This window comes from Eschrichtius robustus, chromosome 4 (genome assembly GCF_028021215.1).
Source record: "Eschrichtius robustus isolate mEscRob2 chromosome 4, mEscRob2.pri, whole genome shotgun sequence".
NCBI classification, from domain to species: Eukaryota; Metazoa; Chordata; class Mammalia; order Artiodactyla; family Eschrichtiidae; genus Eschrichtius; species Eschrichtius robustus.
Genome location: NC_090827.1, coordinates 150,837,620 through 150,857,239, shown reverse-complemented (window position 1 = coordinate 150,857,239; position 19,620 = coordinate 150,837,620). Strand labels below are relative to the sequence as shown.

General features: G+C 51.9%; 1 protein-coding gene across 1 annotated transcript in view; it reads right to left on the bottom strand.

Moving 5' to 3' along the window:
- Nucleotides 1–1,124: 1,124 nt before the first annotated feature.
- Nucleotides 1,125–19,620, bottom strand: part of TNIP2 (TNFAIP3 interacting protein 2) — a 34,404-nt gene continuing 15,908 nt past the window's right edge. The window contains 5 exon segments of the mRNA XM_068543551.1: nucleotides 1,125–1,887; nucleotides 3,203–3,322; nucleotides 3,428–3,694; nucleotides 4,860–4,949; nucleotides 6,892–7,179. Of these exon segments, the coding sequence (XP_068399652.1) occupies nucleotides 1,624–1,887; nucleotides 3,203–3,322; nucleotides 3,428–3,694; nucleotides 4,860–4,949; nucleotides 6,892–7,179 (1,029 nt within the window). The 3' untranslated portion in view covers nucleotides 1,125–1,623.

The window sequence follows — 19,620 nt, the reverse complement described above, 5'->3', positions numbered from 1 at the left end:
GTTCCAACAGGCCAGTGAATTACTGGATGGCTGCCTGCAAGAGCAGGGCTGTTTTGTTTTGGCCCTAAGATGTCAACTTTACTCCTAAAATGTGGCCCTTTGAGGGTTTCAAAGGAAAACCAAGGTTTTCCAGCCCCTCTAACCCCAAGGGACTCACTCAGCTTCGGAACTGCCACGCTACGGTGGACAGCCGCTAGGAGCTCTGCTCAGCACATCCTGCCTTCCAGCCGCTGTTCCTGCCCCAGGATTCTTGGAGTGAATCTTACGCTAAGCTTGCACAGTTCAGGGGTCAGCCAAGGATTTGAGGGCTCCCCCTTCTGCAGCTCCCTTCTCTCCGGGAGGTCCCCATCTATTTCCAAACTCCTCCAACTCCTCAGGACAGTGAGACGGAGGCTTCCTGTGACGTTCTAGCACCCACGCTGCACAGACCGATCCCTTCCAGTCGGCTCCTGGAAAGTGGGGTGCGCAGGGATCCTACAGAGGAGTGGACGCCTGAACTACAACTGGAGGAGGACTGACTTAGCCAGCGAGAGGGCGAGCGAGGTTCCAGGCAGGAGGGACAACACATGCACCCAGTGCTGGCCCTGCACCGTGCCGGCAGCTCCTCCACACGTTGGGAAGTGGAATGTGGGCTCAGGAGCCAGATGGCCTGGGTTTACATCCTAGCTTTGTCCCCTGCTACTGTGACCTTGGGCAAGTGGCCTTACCCCTCTGTGCCTCACCTTCCACACCTGTGTTGAGGAGGATTGATTGATAGCAGTACTTAACCTCCTGCGACTGTTCTGAGGGTTAGCTTGAGTCACACAGCCCTGACCCCGCCAGGACTATGCACGCAGTCCTTGCCCTGCAAGCCTCTCACTTGCCTTCGCCAGGCGCCTGGTTCCTCCCGCCTCACCCCAAGCCCTTCACACCCTGGCTGGAGCTGAAACAGGCCGAAGGCAGAGTGCTGGGCAGGCTGGACGCCCGCTGACCCCGCCCCTCTGGATGCCTTAACAAACAAACAAACAGGTGACAGACAAACAGTAAGAAAGAGTGTCTCTCCTCCCGGCTGGTGTAACTCGGGCCCAGATGGAAATGCTGCCGGGTCCCTGCACCCCAGCCCCCAGAGCACACTCTCAGAGCAGTCGCTGTAGCAAGTGCATTTATTACAAAAATAAGTCGTGACATAAACACGTTTAAGTTCCGGATATGCGGCACACACTCTTGCAGTGCGGCCTGATTTCAGTGCAGGCACAGTGCTCAGCTGTGCACGCCTCCTGGTGGGCGTGGGCGCACACTTCCCACGGGCGGCCGCCGCGTCCCAGTGAGCTGCAGCGTCCCCAGGGGCGGCTGGGGCAGGGCTGTCCTGTGGGCCTGGGAGAACCCCACGCCACATCACGCACGGCCTCGGCCCGACAGCTTGGGACGTCCAACTCCACACCAGAGGCGAGGCTGCGCCCTCCTGGGCACGAATGCTCCCAACCCCACCTCTCCCTCCAGCCCCACCGGAAGTGCCCCCTGACCCAAGGGGGACCAAGGGGAAGGCTCAGAAGCGCCCCCAGCCTGTTCTGGGGGCCCCGCATCCCGATGCTGCGTGCTGGGAGCACCCACGTGCGCCTCCGGGCCGGGCGGCCCAGCGCGCGCTCACTGGCAGCACTCGGCCACGTGCCGGAAGAGCTCCTCCCCCTGCTCATCGCTGAAGCACTGCAGGCAGTGAGGGCACTGAAGGTCCCCCTGGCCTCTCTGGGTTGCTCCGGGGCTCCCGCCCTCTGCGGGGAGTTCTGGCCGCTGGGATCCCATCCCAGGCCTCCAGCCACCGGGTGCCACAAGCTCCGAAGCGTCAGTCTCTAAGTACCCGGGAGTTTTGCCCCCAGTGTGAATCCGGCAAGAGCCTGGCTCTCGAGGATCCTGGAAAAAAGGCAAAGGGTCAGCTTACGAGGCTGGCCTCAGGCTCCAGCAACTAGAGATACACCTGTTGTGCAGTGGGACTTGCACCTTCGCCCTGCCTGGTGCTGGGGCCCAAATGAGGACGTGCTCCGTGAACAACCTCCTGCCTGCGCTCACAGAGGAACGGGCCCCAGCGGGGCGGGGGGCCGCTCCCCGACCCCGACCCCCGCCGCGGCCCCAGCAGACTCGCCCCACACGCCGCCGTGGAGAGAGGGAGCCTGGCAAACTGCGTCCCTCCTCGGTGGGCGGGGGGGTCTCTGGAGGCAGCAGGGGTGCCCGTGGCACGGCCGACACGCTCACCCCCGTCAGCCCCGAAGCGCCATGACCCCCGGTGTTCATCACACCTCGTGTGGGAGCCTCAGCCCAGGCGGCGGGACCCTGGCTGCTGGCCCACAGCTTCACCACCACCCGCCCCGGGGCGTCGCCCAGGGGCCCAGCAGGAGCAAGTGCTCCCACAGCTCGACGGCCACAGGCCGCAGCCGAAAGGGGCTCAGAGGCCACTCAGTGCACAGGCCCCGGGCCTTGGCAGGCCGGGCCACCCTTCTGTCCACCAGTGGGGTCCACAGCCACGCAGGATGGGGCACTGGGGGTGGCTCCCGCCGCCCCGAGGCCAACCACGAAAGGCAGTTCCGGGGTCAGCTCGGCATCCCCACCCCACCAGGGCGCTAGCCCCCCAGGAGGATGTGTATCGGGTGCTCTGGGCGGACCCAGGGAGGAGCAGGGAAGCGGCATGTGGGTGCCCCGGGTCCTGCAGTGAGAAACCATCAGTTCCCACCCAGGCCAGGCCTCCCAAGAAGCATCCCCTGTGGCGGGACAACACGGAGCCCAGAGTGAGCTGCGGGGCCTGCCCGCCTGCACGGCCCGTCTCCGTGCACGGGGGTTGTGAGCTGGGGGGCGCCAGCAGACGCCTGGAGCCTCAGCGGCTGTGTGTGTGTGACAGGGCAACCAGCGTCCCTGCCGCACAGCGAGGAGGGGACACGTGTGCACGAAGCTCCCAGTAGGGAGCCTGAGGCCCAGGACGTGCCCTCTGGGTGCAGGACAGGCCCGACAGCCACCCCTGAAGTCACACGCCACCACGCCAACGTCCTCTACAGACACACACGGTACGACAGGGAGGTTTTCTGCCCCCAGGCCCCAGGCCCCAGGCACCGGGCACGGTGGCTCTGCCTGGAGCACAGAATCAGGGTCTCGGCAGACGCAGAAGGGCTTGAAACCGATGAAAGAAACACGAAGAAAACGCCCAGCCCGGACCGGAGGAGATGGGCCTCCATTCTACCTGTTTCCAGGGTACCTGGCGCTGCAGCAAGGCCACCCGTTCCTCCAACTCCTGGATCCGACTCTGAGCCCTCTCCCGGTCAACCCTCTCCGACGTGAAGTCGTCCTTGTACGCGAGGATCTGTGAGGAGACAGACACTCGGCCATCAGACGGCAGCGCCTATTCTGCTCAGACGGAGAAAGCCCCCCAGCGCCTCCCAGCGCCCGGCCCCGGGGCGGGGGGCACCTGCTGCTCCAGCATCTGCACCCGCTCCAGCGCGGCGTCCCGGGCCCTCCTCGCGGCCGCCAGCTCCCGCCTCGCTTCTGCACAGTCGTTGATTTTCTCCTCCAACTGTGTGTTGAGCCGGGAGATCTCCTTCCTCATCAGCTCGGGCGGGGAGGGCCTCTCAGCCTCGAGGGGGGCCTGCAGCCCCCTCAGCTGTGCATGAAGCCCCCTCACATACTCGTCCCTGCTGGCGTCGTAGCGCTGCCACTTGGCATTGAGGTCTTCCACCTGAGGAGGCCGGAAAGCTCACAGTGACGGTGGCTGAGAACCTGCTCTCGAGCCAACCTGAACTGTGAAGCTATTCACTAGCAACAAGGAGCAGAGTGAGTTTCCCCTTAAATGAAGGTTGCCTCAGGGGACTTCCCTGGTGGCGCAGTGGTTAAGAATCCGCCTGCCAATGCAGGAGACACGGGTTCGAGCCCTGGTCCAGGAAGATCCCACATGCCGCAGGGCAACTGAGCCCGTGCGCCACAACTACTGAGCCTGCGCTCTAGAGCCCGTGAGCCACAACTACTGAGCCCGCGAGCCACAACTACTGAAGCCTGCATGCCTAGAGCCTGTGCTCCGCAACAAGAGAAGCCACAGCAATGAGAAGCCCACACACTGCAACGAAGACCCAATGCAGCCAAAAATAAATACATTAATTAATTACTTTTTAAAAAAATAAATAAATAAAAGGAACGAAGGCCAAAAAAAAATAAGTTGCCTCAGTTTGCTCTGTGCAGAGGGGACACTAGGACGTGGCGACGACGGCCACAAACAACCGCCGTAGACAGAAGCGGACTTGGTACAATTTCCCCCTGTAAAAGCTATACTCGATAGTAATTCTTTTTTTTTTTTTTAAAGTATTTTTTTAAACGTTTCTTTAATTAATTAATTAATTTATATTTATTTTTGGCCGCGTTGGGTCTTCGTTTCTGTGCGAGGGCTCTCTCTAGTTGCTGCAAGTGGGGGCCGCTCTTCATCGCGGTGCGCGGGCCTCTCACTGTCGCGGCCTCTCCCGTTGCGGAGCACAGGCTCCAGACGCGCAGGCTCAGTAGTTGTGGCTCACGGGCTTAGTTGCTCCGCGGCATGTGGGATCTTCCCAGACCAGGGCTCAAACCCGTGTCCCCTGCATTGGCAGGCAGATTCTTAACCACTGCGCCACCAGGGAAGCCCGATAGTAATTCTTGTACCTCATTTATCCACGTGAATTAACTTGGGGGCCGGAGAATGACAAGCGAGAAGTTCTGCACGTCCTTTTAGGCAAATATGTCGGGCCTCTAGGGACTGCGTGTATCAGCCAAAGTGGCCTGAGGGCAGGGGCAACCCCTGGGCACAGCCAAGGAGAGGACCCTCATCTGCGGGCCATGAGGGGAAAGTTCTTCCCGAGTGACATCTAACAGACACTCACGTGGGTCACCTTCTGCTTCAACAGTCGATTCTCCTCCCGTAACTTCTCAACAACCGCGTGGACAGAGCCGTCCCCATCTGCACACGCTGGCTGCATAAGAAAGGGACAGAGAGCAGACACCGTGTCACCGAACGTGACTGTCGTGTGTGGCATAGAGGGTAGGAAGGCACACCTGGAGACTGAGGTCGCAGATGGTCACTGCAGCCCGCACTGCGGCAGGTGGGACGGAGACAGGAAAGGACGTGCCCCTTCCCGAAGGTGGGGGAGGCGTGGTCCTCGCCCCACCCAAGCCCACCCCACGCTGGGGCCAAGCCTCGCACAATCTTCTCATGCCTGAGACTTTCCATCATCACGGGAGTCGGGAGGGCAGGAAGCTTAATCTCACTGTCCACCAGAGAACCTTCCAGCCCAGGGCCACAGGGCCGCCAGGAGCAGGCCCGGCCAGAGACCCGGCTCCCTCCCTCTGAGCCCGCCACGCTGTCATGTCATGTCACGCAAGCAGGGTTAACCTCAGTGATTCTGTACACGGCAGTCCACCCGTGCCTCACGCGGGGTCTCGGGAGTCATGCCTAGAAACCCACGTGCCAAACCAGCCCTAATGGCGGTGGGCAGAACTAGCCGAAAAGTCCATCTGAATCCTAGAAGTTCAGTGCATTTAACAGTACAGTGGGCTGTATGCTGGTGACGTTATTTTTGAGAATTCCCCTCGAATGACAAAGGAACTACATGTCCTAACCCAGCGGGCATCGGGAAACCCCGGTGACTCAGCCGAGTCCAGGGCTGAGAAGTGACGCCGATTTAGAGCCTGTTAAGAGCCCCGGCCCCACCCCTGCCCAGGCCAAACACGACCTGCGGCTGTGTTCAAGTCCCCAGAGGGAAATGACACAGTGACTCAAAATCAGACGAGAACACAGCCTGCCCCCAGAGAGCACTGTGGTATCTGAAATATGCCTGTGTGCTTTCTGAGGTTCCCTTTTCGTGGAATCCACCCGCGGAGCACGGGCAGCTCTCAGACGGAGGTTCTCCCCAGCAGGCTTCCCAGTGGGGCTGCTGCTAAGGGGCTGAAGGGCCTGTTCCCCCCTCCCCTGCGTTTCTGAGTCAACCTGGTTGCAGCCTCAGAGAATCAGAGAACTGCCTGGAAAAGACCCCACGAGAGTAACCTGCGCTGGGCGGGGCAGGGTGTGCACTGCGTGCCCGGAGGGGGTGGAATCAGACAGGCAGGGAAGGCGGCCTTGGCCGGAGCTCCCAACACCCCCAGCCAGGAGCCCCCTGGTCTCCCAGGTAGGGAACTCCTGATGCTGAAACCCCCGCTGTCCCCTCCCCGACCAGACCGCACACACAGCCACAGCCCAGATCCACCCAGTCCTGGAGGCCCCCAGCCCCGCCCCCTTCCCCTGGCCCCGCCCCCTGGCCCCTGCCCGGCTCCCTCCCTGCTGGCCCCACCCTGCCTAGGGCCTGGCCAGGGGTCACAGTGCCAGGTACACAGAAGGGCTCCGTGTCCTCCCTTCACTGACGCGGGTCCCCGCCCTGCAGGAGGCCCCGGAGAGGCCAGCCCTGCTCAGACACGTGGAGCCCTCCCCCCACCCCGGCCCGGCCCGGCCCGGCCCGGCCCGATTCCTCACGGTGTTTGGGGCCTGGCACTGCACCTGCGGCCTTTGGAGGCGCTGCCCCTCGCCTGCCTGCACGTGTGCCAGCACCTGCTCAGGATACCCCTCCCGCCCCTGCTCTGCCTGCTTCGTCCTCAGAGAAGGCTGATGAGACCACAGTGCCATCTCCCCACGGGGACCAGGGTCAGCTGCAGGTCTGGGGGTGGCAGCTGGTGACGCAGGCCACCTGCTTCCCTGTCACGTTCTGCACCTTCCACCGTGCTAGAAGAAATCCCCAGATGGGCGGGCTTTGCTGCAACCCTATGGAGAGCAGGGGGGGCCCTGGGCGCCCCGACCTCCACGACGGCTGAGGGATCCTGAGGCGCGAGACGAGGCCTCCTGCTGCACCCCGGTCCTCATCGTGGTGTGCTGACACCACGGCCTACCTCAGGGCTCCTCTCCCCTGCGTCCCCCTGTGTGCGCTGGCGTTCATCCAGACACTTGGCCAGATGCTGGCACATGTGGGCGGTGGCGGCCAGAGTCCTCCGCAGCTGATGGGTCTCGTCGGCCAAGGAGCGGCACAGAATGTCGCTGGCGGCCCGGGCCCGCCCCTTCTGTGCCGCGCTTCTCCTCAGCAGGGCCACTTCCTTCTCCTGCTCCCGCTCCGGCTGGCTCATCAGCTGCTGCGTCTCCCTCCCTTTTTCTTCTAGTTGCTCGGAAAGTCTCTCGATTTCCTAAGGGGAAGATTTAAAAGCACAGTTGATTTGACTAAAAGAAGCAATATCAGGAACAAACATTCATAGAGCAGAAGAAAGTCCGGCACAGACACCCATCAGTAGGTAATAAACGCGCTCATTTGGAGGTTGGCTTCTGAATGAATAATTAACTTTGGAGTTTTCAGCCCATAAAGTTCTATCTGAAACTTCACCTAAAATTCTATTTTCATGAGCAAATTCATAATGTTACGTTTTACATCATCAAATTACTAAGTGTGGCAATTCCAAATACTTCTTGATGGGAAGGGTAGAAACTCCACTGCAGTGGGTAGCCCCCCAAAAGATATGCCCACGCCCTAACCCCCGATACTTGGGAATGTGACTTTATTTAGAAATAGGGTCTGTGAAGATGCAGTTAGCTAAGATGAAGTCATACTGGATTAGAATGGACTCTAATCCAATGACTAGTGTCCTCATAAGAAGAAGGAAACATGGACACAGACACAGAAGAAGGCCACGTGTCGACAGAGGCAGAGACTGGAGTGATGTGTCCACAAGCCAAAGAACACCAGGGATGCCCACAGCCACCGGAAGCTGCAAGAGAAACAGAAGGGCCCTCCCCCAGAGCCTCGGAGGGAGCATGTCTCTGCCAGCGACACCCTGATTTTGGGCTTCTGGCCTCTAGAACAGCAAAAGATGAAGCATCTGTTGTTGTAAACCACCCAGTTTATGGTACTTTTGTTACGGCAGTTCTAGGAAACTAATATACCCAACCCCAATTAATTTTTTTTAAAAAGTCCTTAAAATTACAATTTGCTTTAAACCCAGCCTTAGTTTTGTGCTTTCCCATTTTCAAAGTAATCTCCAGCATAAACAGTACATAAGGGAGGTGAAGCAGGATGAACCAGTCCATCCTACAAATGAAAAAACAGCTTCAGAGAAGTCAGGGTTGAGCCTGCGCTCCACGTGAGGAAGTGGCAGGAGAAGGATCTGGGCTCCACTCGGGGAAGTGCTCAAGCTCACCTCCTGCGTGCTCACGAGGAGGGATGGACACCAGGAACCGAGAACCTTCTTACCACAGCGGAATGGAAAACAGGGCCATATTACTAACGGAACCCTGAATTACTACTCTCTTAACTGCTTTAAAACAAAAACATGTGCATGGTTCTAAAAAATTCAAACATACAGAAGGAAATCAAATGAAAACTTAAATTCCTCTCTCCCACCAGCTCCTCTGCCCCCGGCTTCACTCTCCAGGGGCAACTACTCACTATTTGGGCACAGACCTTTCCAGAGTGTTTATAAGCATCTATAACACATGTATTTTTACACAAACGGATGCTACAACACTGTTCGGCACCTTGCTTTTTTCCTCCTTAGCAATATACCTTGTTCCACAGCAGCACAGAACCTGCCTTGTTCTTTTCAACCACAGCCTGGAGCTTCACGACAGATTCCAGATTTACCGAACACACACCTCCAGCTGGCTGCTTCCTTGTGCCCTTATGCAAATACAGCCACGGGATAAATGCCCAGAAGTCACATGGCTGGGATTGTTTTTAAGACTGGGGTTAAGAAATAATTGGTGGGATGGACCTAGAGATTATCATACTAAATAAAGTCAGAAAGAGAAAGACAAATACTGTATCATATCACTTTATATGTGGAATCTAAAATATGGCACAAATGAACTTATCTACGAAACAGAAACAGACCCACAGACGTAGAGAGCAGACTTGTGGTGGCCAAGGGGGAGGTCAGGTGGGGGAGGGATGGATTGGAAGTTTGGGATTAGCAGGTGCACATTATTATATAGAGAATGGGTAAACAACCAGGTCCTACTAGATAGCACAGGGAACTATATTCAATATCCTGTGATAAACCATAATGAAAGAGAATACAAAAAAGAATGTATATATGTACGTGTGTGTGTGTGTCAGTGAATCACTTTGCTGTATAGTAGAAATTAATGCAACATTGTAAATCAACTACCCCTCAACAAAATAAATCAATAAAACAAAAAAATAATTGGTGGAACTCAGGAACACAGCCCATCTCCGGATCCCAGCCTGGCTCCCTGGGCCCAAACCCACATGCCCGAGGCAAGGGCTGCTCCCCACGCTCCTGCACCCAAACACCCCATGCATCTGTGATAACCAATCCATGGATAAGCCCAGCATGTGACCGAATCACTCCAACCAGGTGACCCAGAAAACATTTTGGAAACCTCGCCCCCTCTCAGGGAATTTTTTTTTTTTTTTTTTTTTTTTTTTGGCCGCACTGCGTGGCTTGCGGGATCTTAGTTCCCAGACCAGGGATCGAACCCAGGCCCTTGGCAGTGAAAGCGCCGGGTCCTAACCACTGGACCCCCCCCCAGGGAATTCCCTCAGGGAATTTTTAAGAGTCCTCGCCTTCCCATTTTCCTTGGACTTCGCTCTAGAAATGAACAGAAAGAGAGGAAAGAAGAAAAACTGCAGTTAGAATGACCGGTTTGGCTCTCTTAGCAAAGGCCTAGAGGAACAGGCTGTTCTAGATCCGCACTTCACAACAGGGACTCAAAACAGGAAAGAGCAGAGGCCTGGCAGCTGGCGAGGCAGACCGTGAGGGCGGCGGGGGAGATGAGGAGGTCGGGCCCCGGCGAGTGGGAAACATCCACCACCAGGTGTGGAAGAAGGAGCAGGACTGGTGACGACGGGTGTGACACATCACTGGGAATGAGCCCGTCAGCTGGGACTTCCGCCCCAAGGCGTGTGGCGTTGGCACTCCATCACGCCATCACACCTCCCTGCCCTCGACTCACAGATGTCACAATCTCAGGGGTGCCAGGTGAGAGCCACTCTTGGAAGGTCATTACTTTCATTTTTCCACCTTTTGGCCCCGACGACCTCACCCCTGAACCAAAGGAGGAGAAGAGGCCTCTCTCTGCAAGCTGGCCGGTCGGCATCCATACCTCCTCCCAGCAGACAGCCCTTCAGCACCAGCCTGCACCTGCAGAACTGGGAAGGGGGGCGCTGGGGGCCACCACGCATGGCCTTCTGAGCCTGTCCACACAGCTGGGGCTGCCGGCTGGTGCCAAGTCACTTGGTCTGGGTGAAGCCCCGTCGCGACAGTGTGATGGGGCATTTACACAGCTGAGAACCAACTATAGCCTTCTTAGCATAAAATACTATAAACAGGAAAAAGAATGCCAAACCCCAACGAAAGCTCCGGCTCTCACTGCTGGTTGTTTCCTGGCCTTGGATTCATTTGTTCTCTTTAAAAACTGGCCGCTTTTGAAGGCAGTGCCAGCTGGTCAAGGCCCCTGTCCCACGTCCTTACCGTGGAAAACGCAGCAGGAGCCCCTCCCTCCACAGTGTCACAGATGCCAGGCCCTCCGTGGCCCACCCCATCGCCTGGACTCGTCTTCCCCTGCCAGCATCACAGCTCTGGGGTGGCCTTGTCACTACTGGCGGGATAGACATGCCACACTGCCCCGAGCTGGACCTAGTCGCCCTCCACAGTGGCTCAGAAGTGTACCTGGAGTAGACACAGATGGTAAAGAGAGACCTGCCCTGAGAGTGGACTTTCATTACATTTTAGAGTTATTCAAATCAAAAGCTGTGATTTCAGCAGCGCAACAGAGAAACGTCTCTATCCTTGCCTTTATCTGATACTGAAGTGTATTCAGAGTAAATACATGTTATGCATATAAAAGAGGTATCAATATATATACAAATACGTACAATACAAACACAGATAGAAAGTCTGTAATACCAGTGAAGGCTGGTCTCCCATGGAATCATACATTTCACAGACTTCTAAGTCCCTACGATAACCACATGGACAGCAGCAGCAGCAAATGCACCAACCATGCAGTCTCCATACATCCTACAAGACAGCTGCTATCATGTCTCCCATTCCACAGATGGGCAAACTGAGGCTCACGGGATCCAGGTGGCTGCTGGAGTGCCCAGGTAAGGAGGCAGTGGCACCCCAGCCTCGACACCTCCACCTACCACAGCTCCCTCACACCCTCTGAGGTTGGGGGACTTCAAGCAACACCTGATTTCCGAGCATCTTTCCTTGCTGGTCAAACGGAGACAGTAAGAGAAACAATGGGGCAGAAGGTCCCCGGGCTTCGGGGGCTCATGCAGCTTCCCAAGGACACACTCTCTCTCATCGCCACACCCCAGCCCTGGGTCCAGCCCAGCCCCATAAGGATCCCCAGTAAATGTCTGAGAAGAAGACTGGGGGTACAACGGCCAGGACCTGGGCCCTGTTCTCAACCTGTTTACAGCACAGAGACTGAAAACCACGAACACGCAGCTGACTCTGGCGGTGAGATTAGTTGAATCGGAAGGACTCACAGGCCCTTATTGTCTGTCTTAAAAATCCTCTTTCAAACACCAGTTTAGAAATGATCTGGCTCTCACGGAGACTTGCTAGGTGACAACATATACCATACCTGGGGCTGGCTTTTTCCCTCACCGCTGGGAAGCTGCCAGAGCTAGAGAAGCAAAGGCAAGACCACCGGGAGGCGGTGCACTGCACTGTAGGGCGACCCACCCCCCAAGAGGGCTGCCTGACCTGCCCTTCCCCCCGCAGTGTGAGAGGCCCCAGGACCCCTGGAGCCCCCAGGTTTTGGGCACTCGTTGCTTGCTCTGAAGTTGGAGAGACGCGTACTGGCTCATCTGGCTAAGTGCCCTTGTCAATCAGTAACAGTTCTTAGGACACAGAACATAGACCACTGTTGTCAAAAAGCAAGGCCTGTCCTAGAATCCCGGCATTACACACACAGACGTGATGCACAGAAGTCAGCAAATGGCCAAGGACCCCTGGGAGACCCTGTCACTGGGACCTAAAATCCCATGGCTCCATTCTCAGGACACAAAAGTGTGAGGAATTCTATTAATAGTCTTGTGGCTCAACCTTAAAAATAAGAGGCGTAGCCTCTTGGCCTTCGTCCCTTTATTAGTCTGCTCGGGCTGCCGGGCTGCCGTAACAAAGTCCACAAACTAGGTAACTTAAAACAACAGAAATGTATCCTCCCACAGGCTAGAGGTCCAAAATCCAGGTGTCAGCAGGCCATGTGCCTTCCAGGGACTCTAGGGAAGAATGCTTCCTCGTCTCTTCCAGCTTCTGCGGGTTGCTGGTAACCCTTGGCTTGTAGATGCCTCACTCCAATCTCTGCCCCCATCTTCACGTGGCTGTCTTGTAAGGACACCAGTCACTGGATTAGGGTCCACCCTAAGCCAGTATGACTTCATTTCTATTTATTACCCCTGCAAAGACCCTACTTCCAAATAAGGTCATAATCACAGCTTCCAGGTGGAAAGGAATTTGGGGGAGACACTATCCAGCCCAGCATAGTCCTCTTCTCTGTCCTTCCTGGGCAGCCCTCAGTGGCTGGCCACGTGCAGACTGCAGCCCAGCCCATGGTTACCTTGTAACCAGCAGCTGAAGGGGGAGTGAGATAACAGGAGCAAGCAGGGAATTTAAGAAAAGTCAACTCACTGGGCCTTCACCACAAGTGCCAAGCACTGACGATGTGCCGGGGGAGGCACTGATGAGGACGCAGCACACCTCCTCCCCACTGGAGGAGTGCAGGGGGGAGCAGGCAAACAGGTACGGACAAAAACGAGCACGGCCTGGAAGGTTCTGGGACTATGGCAAAGGAGGGAGCACCGGGAATCTTCTCCTCACCTGAAAAACAGTGCACTGGCAGAAATCTGTCTGGTGTGGCTATTTTGGATCTCAAGTCCTAAAGACTTGCAACTTCCATATGAGGACTTGGACAGTAAATTGAGGTTAATTTCAGTCAATTTCAGCTCTTCTTACAGTAGCAGCTACCCATCCCACCCCTCGCCATGCCACTGGAGGCCATACACCTGTTTCTGGAGCTGCCTGCACACAGCTTGCAGGAGCCAAGGTGGGCAAAAAAGACCCTGTCGTCCAAATACTGGGGATCTGTGCTCTGACCGCTGCTTCCTGCTTCTGATCACAAAGGTGCGGCCAAACAGGCAGGTGGCCATTGTTGCACCTCCCCCATTGCTACAGGACCCTCCCCCTCCAGCTGAAGTGCTATGAGATTTAAAGGGCCAGTGCCCTTCCCTTCCCCTTTTAATTTTTCTTTTTCTGCTTTAGGGAGCCAGACACTAAAGACTAGGATATTCAAAAGCAACTACATAAAAGGGGAAAATTTGAAAGTGACCACACATTCCCAGGTACAGGCTGAGAAAACCTTAATTTATGCCTCAGGCTGATCCTTGGTACAGAGACAATCTACAACAACCAAAGAAAAACAAAAACAGCAAATCCTAGGGAACGAGAGTAATCTGATTTCCAGAGATACCACATTATTAGATCCAAATGTCCAGTTTTAAACAAACAACAACAAAAAAAGCACAAGGCACTCAAAGACACAGGAAAATATGGCCCATTCAAAGGAAAAAATAAATCAACAGAAGCTGTCCCTGAAAAAGACCTGATGGTGGATCTTCTAGACAAGGACTCTAAAACAACCATCTTAAAGATGCTCAAAAAACTAAAAGAAGATGTGGAGAAAGTCAAGAAAGCAATGTAGGAATAAAATGGAAATACGAATAAAGAAATAGAAAACCTAAAAAGAAACCAAAAAAATTGTGGAGCTAAAAAGTACATTAACTGAAATTTTAAAATTCACTGGAGGTATTCAAAGGCAGATTTGATCAGTAGAAGAATCAGCAAACTTGAAAACAGGACAATGAAAATTATCAAGATTCAAGGAAAGTAAACAGAGCCTAAGGGTCCTGTGGGACACCATTAGGCAGACCAATATACACATTGTGGGAGTCCCAGAAGCAGAAGCGAGAGAGAAAGGGGCAGAAAGAATACTTGAAGAAATAATGGCTGGGGCTTCCCTGGTGGCGCAGTGGTTAAGAATCTGCCTGCCAATGCAGGGGACATGGGTTCGAGCCCTGGTCCGGGGAGATCCCACATGCCGCAGAGCAACTAAGCCCGTGCGCCACAACTACTGAGCCTGTGCTCTAGAGCCTGTGAGCCACAACTACTGAGCCCACGCGCCTAGAGCCCGTGCTCCACAACAACAGAAGCCACAGCAATGAGAAGCCCGTGCACCGCAATGAAGACACAACACAGCCATAAATAAATAAATAAATAAGAAATAATGGTTGAAAACTTCCCAAATGTGATGAAAGACATGAATCTAAACATCCAAGAAGCTCAATAAACTCCAAGTAAGATGAAGTCAAAAAGACCAAGACACATTATAATCAAACTTTAGAAAGCCAAAGATAAAAACAGGAATCTTGAAAGAAGCAAGAGAAAAGCAACATATCACATAGAAGAGATCCTTAATACGATTATTAGCAGATTTCTCATCAGACACTTCGGAAGCCAGAGGCAGTGGGCCTATATATTCAAAGTGCTAAAAGAAAAAAAACAGCTGGGGACTTCCCTAGTAGTCCAGTGGTTAAGAATCTGCCTTCCAATGCAGGGGACGCAGGTTCGATCCCTGGTCAGGGGACTAAGATCCCACATGCCGTGGGGCAACTAAGCCCACGCACAGCAACTACTGAGCCCACGCACTCTAGAGCCCGCGTGCCACAACTGGACAGCCCATGTGCCACAACTACTGAGCCCACGCACTCTGGAGCCATGCACCACAACTAGGGAGAAGCCCACGTGCTGCAACTAGAGAAGCCCGCACGTCGCAACTAGAGAAGCCTGCACGTCACAACTAGAGAAGCCCACGCACCGCAACAAAAGATCCCACATGCTGCAACAAAGATCCCACGTGCTCCAACTAAGACCTGATGCAGCCAAATAAAATAAATAAATAAATAAATAAATACTTTAAAAAAGAAAAAAACTGTCAACCAAGAATCCTATATCCAGCAAAACAGTCTTTCAAAAGCAAGGGAGAAATTAAGACATTCCCACATAAACCAAAGCTGAGGGAGTTTGTTACCACTAGACCTGCCCTGCAAGAAATGCTCAAGGGAGTCCTGTAGAGTGAAATGAAATGACACTAACTCAAAGGACAGTAACTCAACGCTATATGAAGAAATACTCAACGCTATATGAAGAAATAAAGATGTCAATAAAGGTAAAGACATGGGCAATTATAAAAGCTAGTATTATTGTAACAACAGTTTATAACTCTTTTTTTTGTTTTCCACATGATTTAAGAAACTAATATATATATATATTTTTTTTAAATTATTAATCTACAAGTTAGTATTACTGTAATTTTGATTTGTAACTCCAAACGTTATTTCCTACATAATTTAGGAGACTAATGCATTTAAAAGATTAATTTATGTTTGAGGGCACACGATGTATGAAGATTTAATTCTGTGACATCAACCAAAAGGGGTGGGGTTTAGGTATAAGGGAGCAGGGGTTTTGTATGTTATTGAACTTAAGCTGGTATAAATTCAAGTTAGAGTGTTACAACTTTCGGATGTTAAACGTAAATCCCGTGGTAAACACAAAGAAAACAGTTACAGAATATACCCACAAAAAAATGAGAAAGGAATTTAAATATTTCACAATTTAAAAAATCAAACATAAAAGATAGTAATGCAGAACATGAGAAACAAAAAAAGCTATAAGAGAAAAAAAAAGCTATAAGGCATACAGAAAACAAATAGCAAAATAATAAGTATTTCATCCATATCAGTAATTACTTTAAATGTAAATGGATTAAAATCTCCAATTAAAAGACAGAGATTGGCAGAATGGATAAAAGCATATGATCCAACTACATGCTATATACAAGAGACTCACTTTAGATTCAAAGACATATACAGATTGAAAGTAAAAGGATGGGGACTTCCCTGGTGGCGCAGTGGTTAAGAATCCTCCTGCCAATGCAGGGGACATGGGTTTGATCCCTGTTCTGGGAAGATCCCACATGCCATGGAGCAACTAAGCCCATGCACCACAACTATTGAGCCTAAGCTCTGAAGCCTACAAGCTGCAACTACCGAAGCCCGTGCACCTAGAGCCCATGCTCCACAACAAGAGAAGCCACTGCAATGAGAAGGCCACACACTGCAATGAAGAGTAGCCCCTGCTCGGCATAACAAGAGAAAAGCCCACGTGCATCAGTGAAGACCCAACGCAGCCAAAAATAAAATTTTTTAAATTAAAAAAAAAAAGAAAGTAAAAGGATGGAAAAATATTTACATTCCATGCAACTAGTAACTAAAAGAGAACAGGAGTAGCTATACTAATATCAGACAAAATAGACTTTTTTTCAAAAAAGGCTACAAGAGACAAAAAAGGATGTTGTACATTAATAAAATTTTTAATACAGCAAGAAAATATAACAATTATATACACTGATGTACCTAATAACAGACAAGCAAAATATATGAAGCAAAAACTGACAGAACTGAAGGGAGAAATAGACAATCCTACAATCATAGCTGGAGACCTCAAAACCCTACTCTCAATGACAGAACAACCAAACACAATATACGTAAGGAAATAGAGAACTTAACACAATAAATCAACTAGATCTAACAGACATCTACAGAACACTCTACCCAACAACAACACATTCTTCTCAAATGCACATGGGACATTTTCCAGGATAGACCATGTGTTAGGTTACACACTAAGTCTCAACAGATTTTAAAAGACTGACATCATACAAAGTATCTCCTCCCCAACCACAACAGGATGAAGTCAGAAATCAACAACAGAAGTAAAACTGGAACATTCACAAAACTGTGGAAATTAAAAAACACATTCTTAAACCAATGGAAGAAATCACAAGGAAATTAGAAAATACTTAAAGGCAAATGAAAATGAAAACACAACATACCAAAACTTGCAGGATCCAGTGAAAGCAGTGTTAAGGGGGAAATCTAAAGATATAAAACTTGAGGTCCCCCGGCAAGACGGCGGAAGAGTAAGACGCGGAGATCACCTTCCTTCCCACAGATACAGTAGAAATACATCTACACGTGGAACTGCTCCTACAGAACACCCACTGAACGCTGGCAGAAGACGTCCGACCTCCCAAAAGGCAAGAAAATCCCCACGTACTTGGGTAGGGCAAAAGAAAAAAGAAATGACAGAGACAAAAGAATAGGGACAGGACCTGCACCAGTGGGAGGGAGCTGTGAAGGAGAAAAGGTTTCCACACACTAGGAAGCCCCTTTGCGGGCGGAGGCTGCAGGTGGCAGAGGGGGGAAGCTTCGGAGCCACGGAGGAGAGCGCAGCCACAGGGGGGCGGAGGGCAAAGCGGAGAGATTCCCGCACAGAGGATAGGTGCCGACCAGCACTCACCAGCCCGAGAGGCTTGTCTGCTCACCCGCCGGGGCGGGCAGGGCTGGGAGCTGAGGCTCGGGCTTCGGTCGGATCGCAGGGAGAGGACTGGGGTTGGCAGTGTGAACACAGCCTGAAGGGACTAGTGCGCCACAGCTAGCCGGGAGGGAGTCCGGGAAAAAGTCTGCAGCTGCCGAAGAGGCAAGAGACTTTTTCTTGCCTCTTTGTTTCGCGGCGCGCAAGGAGAGGGGATTCAGAGCGCCGCCTAAACGAGCTCCAGAGACAGGCGCGAGCCGCGGCTATCAGCGCGGACCCCAGAGACGGGCATGAGACGCTAAGTCTGCTGCTGCCGCCACCAAGAAGCCTGTGTGCGAGCACAGGTCACTCTCCACACCGTCCCTCCCAGGAGCTGGTGCAGCCCGCCACGGCCAGGCTCCCGTGATCCGGGGACAACTTCCCCGGGAGAACGCAGGGCACGCCTCAGGCTGCTGCAACGTCACAACGCCTCTGCCGCTGCAGGCTCCCCCCGCATCCCTACCACTCCCTCCCCCCGGCCTGAGTGAGCCAGAGCCCCCTAGTCAGCTGCTCCTTTAACCCCGTTCTGTCTGGGCGGGGAACAGATGCCCTCAGGCGACCTACATGCAGAGGCGGGTCCAAATCCAAAGCTGAACCCCGGGAGCTGTACGAACAAAGAAGAGAAAGGGAAATCTCTCCCAGCAGCCTCAGAAGCAGTGGATTAAAGCTCCACAAACAACTTGATGTGCCTGCATCTGTTGAATACCTGAATAGACAACGAATCATCCCAAATTCAGGAGGTGGACTTTGGGAGCAGGATATATTAATTTTTCCCCTTTTCCTTTTTTTGTGAGTGTATATGTGTATGCTTCTGGGTGAAATTTGTCTGTACAGCTTTGCTTTAACCATTAGTCCTAAGGTTAGGTCCGTCCTTTTTTTTTTTTTTTTTTACTTAAAAAAATTTATTTTTCCTAATAAATGTTTTCTTAATAATTTTTTCCTTATTTGCTATTTTTAAAAATTAAAAAAAAATTTTAATAAGTTTTTTCATATTTTTTATTTTAAAAAATTAAAAAAATTTTTCTTAATAAATTTTTTTCTTAATAATTTTTTTTCTTATTTTTTATTATAAAAAATTAATAAATCTATTTTTAAAAATTAAAAAAAATTTTCTTAATGAATTTATTCTTAATAATTTTTTTCTTATTTTTTATTGTAATACCTTTATTTTATTTTATTTTATCCTCTTTCTTTCTTTCTATATTTTCTCCCTTTTATTCTGAGCCGTGTGGATGAAAGGCTCTTGGTGCTCCAGCCAGGCATCAGGGCTGTGCCTCTGAGGTGGGAGAGCCAACTTCAGGACACTGGTCCACAAGAGACCTCCCAGCTCCACGTAATACCAAACAGCGAAAATCTCTGAGAGATCTCCATCTCAACATCAAGACCCAGCTTCACTCAACGACCAGCAAGCTACAGTGCTGGACACCCTATGCCAAACAACTAGCAAGACAGGAACACAGCCCCATCCATTAGCAGAGAGGCTGCCTAAAATCATAATAAGGCCACAGACACCCCAAGACACACCACCAGACGTGGACGTGCCCACCAGAAAGACAAGATCCAGACTCATCCACCAGAACACAGGCACTAGTCCCCTCCACCAGGAAGCCTACACAACCCACTGAACCAACCTTAGCCACTGGGGACAGATACCAAAAACAACGGGAACTACGAACCTGCAGCCTGTGAAAAGGAGACCCCAAACACAGTAAGATAAGCAAAATGAGAAGACAAAAAAACACACAGCAGGTGAAGGAGCAGGGTCAAAACACACCAGACATAACAAATGAAGAGGAAATAGGCAGTCTACCTGAAAAAGAATTCAGAATAATGATAGTAAAGATGATCCAAAATCTTGGAAATAGAATAGACAAAATGCAAGAAACATTTAACAAGGACGTAGAAGAACTAAAGAGGAGCCAAGCAACGATGAAAAACACAATAAATGAAATTAAAAATACTCTAGACGGGATCAATAGCAGAATAACTGAGGCAGAAGAACGGATAAGTGACCTGGAAGATAAAATAGTGGAAATAACTACTGCAGAGCAGAATAAAGAAAAAAGAATGAAAAGAACTGAGGACAGTCTCAGAGACCTCTGGGACAACATTAAATGCACCAAC